Source organism: Merops nubicus, unplaced genomic scaffold (genome assembly GCF_000691845.1).
Source record: "Merops nubicus isolate BGI_N331 unplaced genomic scaffold, ASM69184v1 scaffold1065, whole genome shotgun sequence".
Taxonomy (NCBI): Eukaryota; Metazoa; Chordata; class Aves; order Coraciiformes; family Meropidae; genus Merops; species Merops nubicus.
The window spans coordinates 26125-40459 of NW_008607374.1; the positions used below are offsets into that span (position 1 = coordinate 26125).

The 14335-nt window shown below is 37.3% G+C and overlaps 1 protein-coding gene across 1 annotated transcript in view; it reads left to right on the forward strand.

Moving 5' to 3' along the window:
• Positions 1-14335, forward strand: part of LOC103772567 (metastasis-associated protein MTA3-like) — a gene marked incomplete at both ends in the record, with an annotated part of 45374 nt that overhangs the window by 13376 nt on the left and 17663 nt on the right. The window contains 3 exon segments of the mRNA XM_008939902.1: positions 1863-2051; positions 7896-7970; positions 13243-13301. Of these exon segments, the coding sequence (XP_008938150.1) occupies positions 1863-2051; positions 7896-7970; positions 13243-13301 (323 nt within the window).

Genomic DNA, 14335 nt, shown 5'->3' on the forward strand with positions numbered 1-14335 from the left:
TATGCCTCCCCTGGGAGGAGAAGTTACTATGTATAAGTTCATTAAGCATGTGTACTAGTTCCTAAAGTTCAGAATTTTAGGCTATCCAAACTTCTTGAGGTAGATATCTAGGTTTGTTTAATTTCATTCCAGTCCTCAGGTTCTTCTTGTTTGGTTCTTTTTGTATGTAAAGTGGCCAGACTATCACCTTGGAGCACCGGTGATTGTTTCTCTCCACAAAGTGTTTTCCCCTCACTCCCTGCTGTGAAGACACATTCCCCTGCTTTATTCTATTGTAATTATCATGGGAAATTATCTCAGAACAGCTCAGTGAAGACAGTACTTATCCACAGAGTTAAACCTTTCCTTAATTAACATAAAATAAAGCTTTATGGAATCAATGTTTATTAGAGATGGAAAAAAAATGAACATAAGGCAAGAGCAAGACCCCGATTTATTCACTTCTTTTGTCATTTTTAGAGAAAGCTGGTAGCATTGAGTAAGTCTGGATTCAGCACCTGCTCAGCAAATGCCTGGTGTGTCCTGCTTTTCCACAAGGCTTCCAATTTAAGCAAAGATTAAAACCTTTGTGACACTTAAGCTCTAAGGGTTCAGTCTTTAGGCCTGGTTTGCTTATGCCTAAAAATAACAATAAACCAGTGGTTTCATTTTACATTCTCCAATCTAAAGACTATGGATTTTAGACATTTTGGTACATATTTCCATATTAGACCACTTTGTTTTAACAGTGCCTTTTTCTCAAGAGTAGTGAATTTGACTTGAACCATAATTAAATAGTGTATTGTAGAGTAATAGTGACATTACTTCTTGCAGATGAAATAGTTCAAGAATCTTGTGTTTGATAGCTTTCAAAGAGGTATTTTGAAAGCTGGAGGAAGACTTCAGCCACTCATAGGAGATGTCAAAAGATAAGGAGAGTTCATTATTTGTGGTACATTTATATGCAGAAGCTCAACTGGAATCTGTAAGTGCTGTACTTGACACATAATGGGAGGGTGTTCCTTCCTGGAAAGGTTTTGGATGCCCCTTCTCATAAGATGAGTTTAGGGCTGTGTGAGAGATTGGATGCTGCAGATAACAGCTCGTTGCTTCTGTGGGACAAATAGGCAGGAGACTGATACTACACAGTCACAGATATCATTATGCTTTATACCTCTAATTCCTCCTGTAGCACAGCAATTTAAGGTAGTGATGAAGCCTTTTGGGACCCTGAGTCAGAAAGGCTTCTTGTATGTTGCTTATTTTCCCTGTGGCTGGATTTGTTGTATAGTTACTTTTTCTATTGCCCATCATTGGTTTAGCAATATGAGCATTTAGTGTTACCTGTAAAGTTAACCAAAGAAACCTCATTTACCCATCTCTGACAACAGAATTTAGCAAGGGACAAATATCTTGTTTGCTTTTCAGTCTGATGAGAAAGAAAACAATATACAGCTTCCTTCCCCAGCAAGGAGAATATTGAGCACACAGGTGTCTGGGCAGCTTTTTAGGCTACTATTTAGAACTTGTGTTAATTGAAGATGGCCCCTTAGTAAATGTATGCCACTGTCTCTGTTGGGTTACTTGAAACAAATTTCTACCAACTAAATACTCTCTAGATATGTTTGCTAATAATTTACAGGAGGTAATAACCTAGTGTCACTTTTATAAACATTTTATTAAGGCATTTCCTTTCCCAAATTAAGTAATACACAATTTATTTTCCTCATGTAGAAAACTGTGATATCCAGATAGATTCTAAATTTAGCATCAGCTGAGGTGTCTTGCATGGCTTATAGGAGATAATACATGGAATTTGTTTTCACTGTAATAGACTATTGTCTATTTAAATACACCTTTTATTCTCTCTTTCTACTTGCTAGTTTCATGCAATGGACACACTGCACAAGCACAACTATGATTTGAGCAGTGCCATCAGTGTTCTGGTGCCACTTGGAGGGCCTGTCTTGTGTAGGGATGAAATGGAAGAGTGGTCAGCATCAGAAGCTAGTTTGTTTGAAGAGGCATTGGAAAAGTATGGCAAGGACTTCAATGACATTCGACAAGACTTTGTAAGTATGAAAGGAGTACACTTCTGTTACTGTGTTTTTCACAGGGGTGAGCATAACTGCTTTCTGTAGCTTTGGAAGGTTTGCTGGAGGAGGAATCTGTAGCTATTATATGTAATTAACGTGTATATTTTTGTCCTGTTTGATAGTCAGTATGCTTTCTTGTTCAGTGTTGTTCTTTGGAAAGATGTTGACAGAAGATAATTTGTTCAATGGTTTAATACCAGGTAGGATGTCTCATGCTGATGTGTTTTAATAAAGATTGTTACAAGGGTTTTACAAAAATTCCCATCAATTTTTCAGAATTTTTCCACAATTTCCAGTGAAATTCATTAATAGCTATGTGGCTGACTCCCCTGAGTGTTCTTGGAAACCTGGGGTTTCTTTCTGTGGTTAGCAGAAAGAAGTTTATATTCAAATAGCTTTTAAAGTGCACTACAGGGAGTTATTTTGACATATTAGATATTTTGGCACTTCTGAAAAGTAAAGGAAATGTTTTCCAATATGTTCTAACTACACTGGTTTTGGTACTGAAGTATCAGTCTGCAGGGCAGCAAAGCTTGAATTTACTGAATTCTAATGCAGAGTAATGAAATTAAATTGATTCTAACACTGGTTTCTGGAATCACTAGTAATTTGTCTGCAAATTTATTTGCATGTTTCTTGGAGAGCATTTTCCTTTGAAGGAAAAAATTTCCTCTGTTGTACTAAATTCAAGCTGGGCCTGTCAAGAGGGTATGATTAAGCCAAAAGAATTCTATTATTTAAGACTGAAGTAGTTTGAAACGTTTTCACAGCTATCTCAGTCTGCTTGTCTATGAGAATTCAGAGTGTTTTTCTTTGCAGAAGTCACTAAGAATCTTTGTGATAGGAAAATGGTACTTGTATGGTAAATGTAGAAGTCCTTCTAAGGTAAAGTGTGGTACAGTAGGAGGAGGCTTAGCACTGAGCTAAGCTGTCTTCCCTTCATGTCTACTGTTCTGAAATGAGACAGATAACTGAATGGAGGTGGGAAAGGAAGGCTATTGTTTTGCTGTAGCACTGACATTTCAAAAGGTTTATTGTTTGCATGCTTAATTGTGAAATTAATAACAGAGAAAATGTACACTGCATTCATCACGTAAGGTTGAAATTGCATCATGTATGAAATACCTCTGTTAATGTCAAGAAAATGATTGGAAAATAATATTTTTAATTTTTTTTCAGGGTTTTAGAACTGAAATCTTATCATAAACTACAATCCTTATTCTTTCACCTAGAGATAAATGGTCCTCAGCTGTAATTGTAAAAAAGTTCAGTCACTGTGTCTTCTGACTAAACATTTCCCAATACATAATATTTGGCTTTTCATAACATAAATTTTGTTGAGTCTTAACACAATTTGTGACCAGGTATACCTAAGCCATGTCTGTGGTATTTATGTAGTATTTTTATTTTCTGTATAATTTCTGTGTTATGTCACACGCAGTTCTATTGATATGTATATATTAAAGTGATACAGTGGAGTAATGTGCTGCAGGAATCTTTTGTAATGTTCAAGTGCTGGATATTTGAGTGAGTCTATGAGAAGCTCTTCAAAATGTTCAAACTTCTATCTAAGCTAGACTCCTGATACCCTCCCTCTTTCACTGAAACTTCCTTCCCAAAATGCAGATATTTTCCCTTTGCCCTCCTCTAAGTGAGAGAGACACAGATCTAGAGATAGGGTTGCTTAGCCTACTGAGGGCACATTAATAATTAATCAGGGTGCAGCAGAAATGGGTTTGAGACACTAACTATTTATAGTCTCATTTAGCTAGAACAGGAATGTTGTCTATCCTTAGTCACTTAGGCTTTTTTACCTTTGGAGAAGTGTCGTGTCATTTTTAAAACATTAGAAGAACATCTGTTTTCAATATCAATTTATATAGTGTTGGTAACAGTGCACACAGCCTTCCTCTAATTTTGTGTAATTTGAAAACTTTCAATTATGTTAATCATTGTGTCATCTTGGGATGTCTTAATTTCTCTAGAGTAAAGTTTGTCTTCTCACTTGCTATGTAGCCTCCTAAAAGTATAGGGATTTGAAAGCAAACATTTAGTTTCAACTAATCATCTAAAAATCCTTCAAGGTTAAATCATGGATATCTGAAAAGCTTCTGCAAGGTGAGGTAGGTATGAATACCTAGCACTTAAGCAGTGATTTAAGAGTGCATTTAAGTTTTCACCCCTCTCTTCAGGGGCTAGTCACTGAAAAGCAAGGACTCTGCCCTGTGGTGTAAGAGCCTGGACAAAGCAGCCAGTGCTCTTGTAGTGCACGTGTAGACTTGTCTGAGGGTCCACATAAGACCTAAGGCTAAAACTAAATCCTGTGGTACCCAAGATTGAACTGGAGCCTAAGTGGTTCACACAGTGGTGCCACAGCACAGCAAGACTCGCATGGCAAGGCAGCAGGTGCTTGGTAGCAGTCTCCTGGGGCAGAAGGGTTGTGCCTGAGTCACTCTGTGCCAGAGGAGCTGCCTCTTCTGAACTGGCTCAGATTTGCAAGGCATGGCAGCTCCAGCTGCAGCCCTTGAATGGTGGTTCTCTAAAGGCAGGTCCATTTACTTTGCCAGCAGTTAGTAAGAGCTGGCACTACTTTATGCTCAGTGTGCAGCTCAAGCATTAAGCTATGAATACTAAATATTAGTAAGTAAGGCAGTTATTATACCTTAAATGATGGAAAGGCATTTACCCTTTTTTTAATAGGCAGGAGAAGCTCATTTGTTATCAAATTACTGGTCTAGCCTTTGAATGATCATTCTCATCAGCTCTTGACTCATTAATTGTAACAGGAGTTCATTTTTTGAGGTTCTGTTGTCTTTAAGAACCTAGGTGAATTCTAATCAGCCAGAACTTTTTGAATTAATTTAATTTACTTGATGTATTTGAATTGCTTCACATCCAAGGACAGCAGAATGAGTATTTTATATTCTCCAAATGTAACTATTTGCTTAATGGTAAGAGCCAGCTGTTATGCTTGTTAAATCTTAGCTTTTCATTATCAACAATTTTCATAAATTTATAACTGTTACATCTCAGGTATGGCAGGAAAGGTCTTGGAAATCAAACTTCAACCATTTATGGAGAACAGGAGCAGCTGTTTCCCAGCTTCAGAAGATTCTGGAAACATGCCTTAAAGTTAACATGTTCATTTTAAGATACTTGATAATACTAAGTTTTTCTTGCTCATCTAATTTGAGTGGTCCATTTTTACCTGGAAGAAACTAAAGAAAATGAAAATACCTTCTCCCTGGTTTTGTACTGCTGATACCTCTTTGCTGGTTCTCTCCTACAAAAATGTTATGCAGATAGTAATTTTTATTTCTTTTAATTAGTGTTTAATAAAATTTGGTAATAAGTACCTTATTCTATAGCTGTTCACTGCTTCTCTGGCAGTTCAGAGAAACCTTCAGAAAATTCATGTCTCTATAATGTTTTGTCATTTCACTGTGTAGATAAATGTGGGATATTCACATTTAATCTGTCAAACAGGTTTTCTGATTGCTTCACAAAATCAATACAATCAAAGCACCTTAATTACCTTTCTTTAATTTTAGATGCCTATTGTGTGAACCAACGTACTGGTGTCAGAGTCACAGTTTAGGAGTACCTTCTAGAGAAATGGCAAACATAATCTGTGGCATGAATGTGTTAATTAGTGTTCAGGAAGGAAAATAAATACAGAGATGCTAAAATATATTTGTTGACAATGGCAGAGTGAACCAATGTACTGGTGTCAGAGTCACAGTTAAAAGAGGCTAAAGTACTTTCTAGAGAAATGGCAAACAATCTGTAGCATGAATGTATTAATTAGTGTTCAGGAAGGAAAATAAATACAGAGATGCTAAAATATATTTGTTGACAATGGCAGATAGTGGGGGTGACAGTGTCTCATCACACTAAATGCATGTTCCTGTCATTGCCTTGTCGTGGGCAGATTTCTCTAAAGGCATCATTTACCTGAGAACTTTAAAGGGTTTTAGTAAACTGGATTGTGTTGAATTGGTTATGCTGCTACTTTTTAATTCAATGTGTATGGCCAAGAATTGACATCCTGTGATAAACTGCCTGAGAAAGAATTCACAGCTGAGTCTGGCCCTGAATCCCAGCTCCTGAAAAGGCAGAGGTGGGAGCCAGACTCAGTTCCTCTATGACTGCAAGCAAGCAGCATGAAAAACTGTCTGTGAGCTCCTGCATACAGGGGAGGGGCAGCTTGATGAGGTGCTCCTCTGTTGCTTTAGGAAGTTAAAGGTTCAGGAGCCAATTCCTCCTTCTTAAGACGTGCAGGAAACCCAAAGCAGAGTGAGTAGAATCCTAGAATAGAACTGTTTTGGTTGGAAAAGACCTTTAAGATCATTGTGCCCAACCATTAACCTAATGCTACCAAGTCCACCACTAAACAGTGTCCACAAAGCACCTCAACTGCATGTCTTTTAAATACTTCCAGGGATGGTGACTCGACCAGCACCTTGCTGGGCAGCCTGTTACAGTGCTTGACAACCCTTTCAGTGAAGAAGTTTTCCCTAATGTCCTATCTAAACCTTCCCTGGTGCAACTTGAGGCCATTTTCTCTTGTCCTATCACTTGTTACTTGGGAAAAGAGACTGACCCCCACCTCACTGGACTGTTCTTTCAGGTAGTTGTAGAGGGTGATAAGGTCTCCCTTGAGCCTCCTTTTCTCCAGGCCTAACAGTCCCAGTTCCCTCAGCCACTCCTTGTAAGACATGTGTTCTAGAACCTTCACCAGCTTCCTTGCCCTTCTTTGGACCCACTCCAGAACCTCAATCTCTTTATTGTATTGAAGGGCCCAAAACCAAACCCAGTACTCAAGGTGCAGCCTCACCAGTGCAGAGTACAGGGGAATAATCACTTCCCTAGCCCTGCTGCCCACACTGTTTCTGATAAAAGCCAGGATGCTGTTGGCCTTGGCCACATGGGCACACTGCTGGCTGTATTTTTTGGCATTTCCTAAAAATCACCCTCACTATGGAAAGCAGAGAACGTTAGTGTAAATGCAGGCCTCTAGAAAATACTGTGCACAAAATAGTAGCTTGTTTCCAGATTATGAAGAAAAAGTGCATGAATTTTGTAAGATAAGTAGTAATTTAAATTATTGAAAGAGTTTACAAAGTTAAATACATTACTTGGTAGTAATTAAAAATGACTGCTATATGCTTCATTTTCTCCCCTCAACTTAGGCTCACGCATTTTTATTTTACCAATAAACACATGCACCCAAAATAATCATCAGTTGCCCTGAGATTTTGGTGAAATATTCATTGCCAGTATCAATCTTATTGCTCAAGCTATGGTTTGTCCCTAGCATCCTTTTGTTTTGTGTTTAATGGTTGAGAGTATGGAGAAGTTTATGCAAAACTAGTGGTATTGTATGAGCAACTGAGTTGCTAAACTTGAAAAACCTGTGAACTAAGTACAATAACCATTGTATTTTTTTTTTAAAAGTATCTTGAGACTTGAACAGTCTTTAGTCCTAATGTTGTTCTCCATCTGAAACACTTTATTGCCTTTTGTGTTTCTTAATGGAAATCTAGATTCCATTTTCATAATTTTGTTTAACTATGTGACTTAAATAGACTAAATTACACTTGGATTCAGATGTGTAATACTATTGTAGTTCAGCATCCTTGTTAGCTATAGGGAAAGGTTGTGTGATATTAATAAGTATTCATTTGCATATGGATTTTAATGCAGATATTTAGTACTTCAGTATTTGTGCATAAACTATACGTGATTTTAATGTGTTTAATAAGATGTGGAAGTTACAATATCTTGGAACTGCTTTAATCTGTAACAAATGTTTTTCAGCTCCCTTGGAAGTCACTGACTAGCATCGTTGAGTATTATTACATGTGGAAAACCACTGACAGATATGTGCAGCAGGTAATTGAATGACTAGTTCAGCATGAAACAGTCTGACATGTTCTTAAAACATCTGAACTTGTTAAAATGTGAAAATCTGTTCCTTAAAAATATATATATATATATAAAAATACTGTGGGAAGCCTGTAGTAATATTTTAGGCTATGGACCAGTGTTTTTGTGCTGTTTACAGGGTGCATTGTCAAATCCTTTGATGCCTACTGCACCTCACATAGCTGTAAAGAGCTTTTTAAGCTGTTTCTATTGTATGCTGGTTTGTAGCAATGGGATACCTGGTTCTTATGGCAGTATGGGATAAGAAGGAAATGGGCTGCAAAGCAAATGCTGTAGGCTTTGAAGTTGTGCATGGGACTGGAGGAAAACTAAAAAAAAACACTTAAAGTGGATACTAATGTTGTGAACCTTTAATTTGTATTCCACCATAAAACATTACTTGGGCATTACCAGGATCTAAAACCAAAATTGAGAACATTCTGCACACAGTGGATGTGTTCATCCTTCTGATCCAATGTTCACTTGTTAGGCTTCTTCTGGAACTTTGTAAGATTATATTGAGTAACCACACTGGAATATTTTAAGCAGATTTAGGCAAAATTCCAGTGTTGAAGCCTTATATAAATTGCACTCGTCAAATATTTAAACCTTGGTTTAGATATAGAAAATATTTTAAAATATTACATTTAAGTTTATGATTTAATGTTTAGGTTTGTAGCACCTTGCTGCATAATTAGTAGCAAAGTTATGTACAGCATGTTGAAAATAAATTTTATGCTGTAACAGTTACAGCTGTATTGTTAGACGGACCTTTGGAATTGTTCCAGATTTTGTCAGTGTGTCAGAAGGATGATTGCTTCAGGTTGCTTTGGTGTATTTGAAAGCATTTCTACTTTATCTTGTTAGGGTATAGAGAGAAAAGTCGTGTTTTTCTAGGTTTCTCACCAGCCATTTGACTTAATACTTCTTTTGCACTTTTTTCTTTATCCTTGAGAGGTATTGCCAGCAGAGATTTGCTGTGCTGTTTGTCAGCTCTTAAGGACTAGGCAACAGATGATCTTGAAGAATCAGATAAAAAGATTTTTATTGATACTCAAAGCCATGGAGTAAGGGTAAACTGAACTGCAAATTGACTTCTGTCAACACTCTGGGTTGTGCAGAGACTGATACTGTTCCCTTGATTTTTTTTTTTCTGAAATACTTGTTCTAGAGTGGTTGGCAAAAGACTCACTTTTTAAAGTTCACTAGGGCTTCGTTGTGATTCTGTTGCTACAATGATCAAGTTGTGTTGAGTTTGTGTATCTTTTTGCACGATTAGGTTTTTAGCCTCACATACAAGAAAAACACACAGGCTTTGTGGTTATCTACAGCTTTAATGCTCTTACAAATGCCTGTCTTTTACCTGTAACTAAGTAAATTTACAACATCCGAATTCAGAACGTGGCAGTACACCACAGGATTGAGTGCTTTACACATGTTCATTCAGGGTCAGGCATATGATCATAGGTGGCAAAAACAGTGTAGGCCAAATACTTCATTTTTCTCCTGGTTAACATTTCTGCAATACTCCCTCCTGAGGAGAGAACAGAACTTCATCCTGCCCTTGTTTAGTTTGTTTTGGAATGGTCACACCAGTACGGTTCAGTAAAAATGGTATCTGTAGGGTTTTTTCCTTTACTAGAACAAGCTATTGATAATTGAATGCATTTCAGCAAGAAAATATGTCCAAGAAGAAAGTGACAATTCCAGTTTCTCTAAGTATACTTGGTGGGTAGGGCAGCTTAGGGGAGTGGAAAGTCCCAAAAAGTTGATGTGCAATGTACATACTGGAACCTTATGCATAAAACACAGTCTCTGAATTCTAGTTCAGTGTGAATTAATGTGGAAAATTTGCTCTTTAATTTCTTTGTATGAATTGGCTGTATTGTCAGGCATGAGAAAGATTTCCTTGTCATAACTGCTACTAAATGTTAGCCTTGCATGGTAGCTGAAGGTGATGATTTAATGGCAGCAGTTACTGCTGCCACTTTGCCTTCAGGGCATGTTACCTTGAAGTCAAGGTGATGGGAAATAGATATCTTAAAGTTCTCAGTCTGAGCTGAACCTGTCTAGCAAAACCAGTTCAGGCCTTGGGTAATCATTCTTGGTGATATGGCACTTTTCATGACCACTGTATTATTTAGTGTTTGAGGAAGGCTAGATGACTGCTTCCACTGAATGAAATGTGTTCTTTTTATTTGTTGTGTTCTGAAAAATCTGATTCAATGCAGAAAAACTTTTACTAGAGTTTGGAACAGAAAAATGAAGAACATACATGAGGATAACTAAATTCCTGTGCTACAAAAATAGATTAAATTTCCCTCTCATTCACTTATTTCCACTGTTGAAAACAGTACTGATGTAGAGAAAAGGTGATTTCTTTGGGTATTTGTCAGTTTATATTCCTAACAAAAGTTCTTAAAAAGAAATAACATTTGCTTTCAAGGGTAGTTGATTAAAGCTGGTAAAGCCCAGGTGAAAAGCTGGGTTAGTAGCTTGACTACAGTGCAGTCTGTAAGCTTTATTTGAAGTAGCTACTGTTTAAGATCAGATGCAAATTTCTTCTCAAGAAAAGAATCAACTGTCTTTATGGCATGGCTTCAGCAATTTATATTTTTATTCTTGCAAACTGCTACTTGTTTCTTGTCTAAATGTTTCCAATTTCAACTTGCCACCTTTAAAGTTTACTGGATTTCAACAGGCAGAGGTTTCATGTCAGAAGTCTCAGCTATTTGTTGCTAGTCTTATTTCTGCATCCCTTCTTCCCTCATGGTACTTAAAAGTTGACAGGCCAGTGTGAATTCAAGATGTGACATTTTCTGTTGCTTTTAAAGAGCAATGTTAACTGTAGTTTTAGTGCATAAGAATATAGTTTATACTGAAGTGGCACTGTGTGGTTATTTTGTAGAAGGCTGTATTATCATACACTTAGGAAATACAGGAGGAAAGCAGTTGCTAACATTGCATTCCTTACAGCCCCCTTGCCACTATTAAAAATATGCTAAAATTTAATTAATGCATGCAGTCACTTCTCACTGACACTGCTGTCTGGCCTTAATAAGCTTCCTATAAATGCCTTAACATTTTGGCAGGGCTTCAATGCTACTTTCCTAATTTCTTTCCCTTTATTGTCTTTTTCCCCTTTTCCTCTGATGCTGCTGCTTGGGTGTGCAGTGAGATTTCTTCGTTCTTTTTCTTGAACAGGACCAGTTTGTTATGAACCTCTGTGGAATGCCTGTTACTTGCTGACCTGTGGTCTTGCATGTTTTTTCAGCTTGAAAACAAATTCTATACTGTTGGGCACAATAGGAAAAGGAAAAAGAGGCAGTTATGTAAGGGCCATGGCCTGAAGCTGTTAAGCAGGGAGAGTTCATAGTTGAGAGGAGTTCTGCTGTGGCTGTGGAATGTTCTTAGGCTAAAACCTCTCAGTTTCTGAGACTTGGAGCAGGTTGCTGCTGTTGTTCTTTCTCCTTGCTCTTGTGAAAACTAACTTAAGCAGGCAGAGCTTACCATGGCTGTGTTTTTTTGCTATGGACTTGTTGAAGGGAGTGTAGTGTTGCCAAGCCTGGTGCTGGCCAAGGACTGTAACTGCACCAGGTGTGTTACTGGAAGTCACTTTTGCAGCTCCAAACACAGGTAGGCACCTGTGAACAGCAGAAACATATGGGGAAGAATGAAAAGGGTTCTCATACTGCATGGGAATTAATTCATGGTGCTGTGAACTCCTTAGAAGTCTGTTTGTCATAGATTGCTCCTCAAAGGTTCAGGTTTTATAAATCAGTTATGGTGATGGATGGCACAGAGGCAACTTTCTGAAATGGAAAAGAGCAACAGCATATGTAAGGAGGCTTACTCAGGCTGCTCAACCAGGAAAGCTGCAAACACAGCTAGGCACCCATGAACAGCAGAAACATATGGAAAAAAAAAAAAAGAAAAGGGCTCTCATATTGCATGGGAATTAATTCATGGTGCTGTGAACTCCTTAGAAGTCTGTTTGTCATAGATTGCTCCTCAAAGGTTCAGGTTTTATAAATCAGTTATGGTGATGGATGGCACAGAGGCAACTTTCTGAAATGGAAAAGAGCAACAGCATATGTAAGGAGGCTTACTCAGGCTGCTCAACCAGGAAAGCTGGTTAACCCTGTAACTCACCTCATGGCTCAAGCAAGACACTGTCACAGCCCAGTCTTTTGATGTTATCTTTCTCAAGAAGGGAAATATCTTCCTGGACTGTGATCCTTGCAAAGACTGGATGTCAGAAAATAGGAGTATAGCAGAGAAGAGAATTGGCAGTTGAAGGAGGAATGGGTGACTGCATTTTAAAGAACTGTTAAAGAAAGGAATCTTGAGAAGCAAGCAGATAGTGTAGATTTATTATTGCTGGATATCAATGTTTCCCCTTTCTTTTCCTACTTTGTAATGAAACTGACCTTGATTCAACTCCTGTTCTCCTTCTTCCCCCCAACCCCAAGTGAACAGAAGTAATGTTTTGAGTGCAGGAAGAGCAGGGAAATAATCTTTTTTTTCCTTCATCTTTTATGTACAGACAAACGTTTCAGATAGAAAATTCTCATTTTATTTCCTTGTGTGATACATGCCATTAACTAAAACTGCTCAACGTTTTGGAAATTAGTAATTGAGAGTGACGTGGTTTTAGTTTGTTGCAAGTATGACCAAAGGAATAATTTAGGAAATTCACATACTATCTTGATCATAGTGTACCTGTCCTCCTGCTGCTGCTGTTGTATTGCTAAGCTGTGGTTTCAATGGCACTTAACAGAAGTAGATGTGTAATTTCTAACAGTCAGTGGACTTTACTGTTCCACTTGCTTGTACTGCTTGTAAAATACTGGCTTCAGGCTTGACAGAGTACACAAGAAGTGTTGAGTTACTTCATGTATACAACATTGGGGCTAACCCTGATGTGCAATTTCACTCATGTATTTTCTACTTACTCTGCAGTGTAGGTTAGCCACAATGTTGTACACGTTTATGTAGATGTAATTTATGTAAATTGTGTTGGTTTTGTTGTCATTTCTAAGGGCTGTGATTTCAAACTAGCAATAAAAGTAGAGAACTCATTTTTGCATGGTTTTCATCTTGTGGATTTTTACACTTGTTTCAGAGGGGCTTGTAGGATCACGGAACAGAAATAATTTAAAGATGGATTATGTGCAGTTTTATGAAATCTTGTGCTTTCATATAACAAAATATTTTAATGTGTTAATTTTTCAACTAGAAACGTCTGAAAGCGGCTGAAGCAGAAAGTAAATTGAAACAAGTATACATCCCCACCTAGTGAGTATAACCATAAAGTAATTCTTAAAATATTGTACAGGTATGATTGCAGCTAGACTGTGTTACATGCAGTAACATGTTCTGTTAGTCATCTTTTTAACAGTTACTTTCTTAGTATTTGTTCCATACAAACAGAATATATAGAGAGCTATAATCAGAAAATGCCACAAATTCTTGTCATAAAGGAAACCTTCATTCTGAACTGGGCCCTTTGTCTTTGACCTGCAAACTGCCTGTCTTGAAACAGTGAGAAGCTACAGGAAAAGTGATCAAGTGCTACATGGAATGCTCACATGCAAGAAGGGGCTGTATTAAAAAGGAGTTCTCCCAGAAAAATTGCTTCTGAATCCCTGTAATGCAATACTTAATATTTGTGTAAATGCAGTATTTCAAATTAGAAGCAGTTTTTCATGTAGTTACATTAAATAAAATCAGGTATTTTCCCATGGCAGCATAAAATAAAATCAGATATTTTCCTATTGCAGTTTTATCTTGTTGATACAGTCTGTTTTTCACTTAGAGGCTAGAGACGTTCTGGTTGTAAATTAAAGGCAGCAGAAGCCCTACTACTTCTCTCTTTGAACAAGTCTTATTAATGAAATCTGTTTTATTCTGGAGGGCTTTTAATCTGTTTCTTTAAGATTTAAACTTGATGCTATATCTGTAAACGTGTAGTTTACAAAACTGAGATTATCATCTGTCTCTTTCCTATTCATAATTTCCTCAAGATTATGAGAAGACAAAAGATTACAGATGACATTTTTTCAGGCTTTCTGTGGGTATATTCTGCTTACATATATGTGAATTTCTAATTGTTCTGAGTGTTTGTGTATCAAGTCTGGAATACCAAATGAAGTATTTTGAAAATCCACCAACGTCTTTTTGCTGACGTGTATAAACTGAATACCACAGAGCTCCATTTTCATATTTCATTCAGACTTTTCTCTTTTAAGCAGATGTAGTACAAACAGTAGACTGTTAAATTAGGTCTTTTAATCTCATCCCTGAAGAAGTGTGAGTTTTGAAGCTCAAGT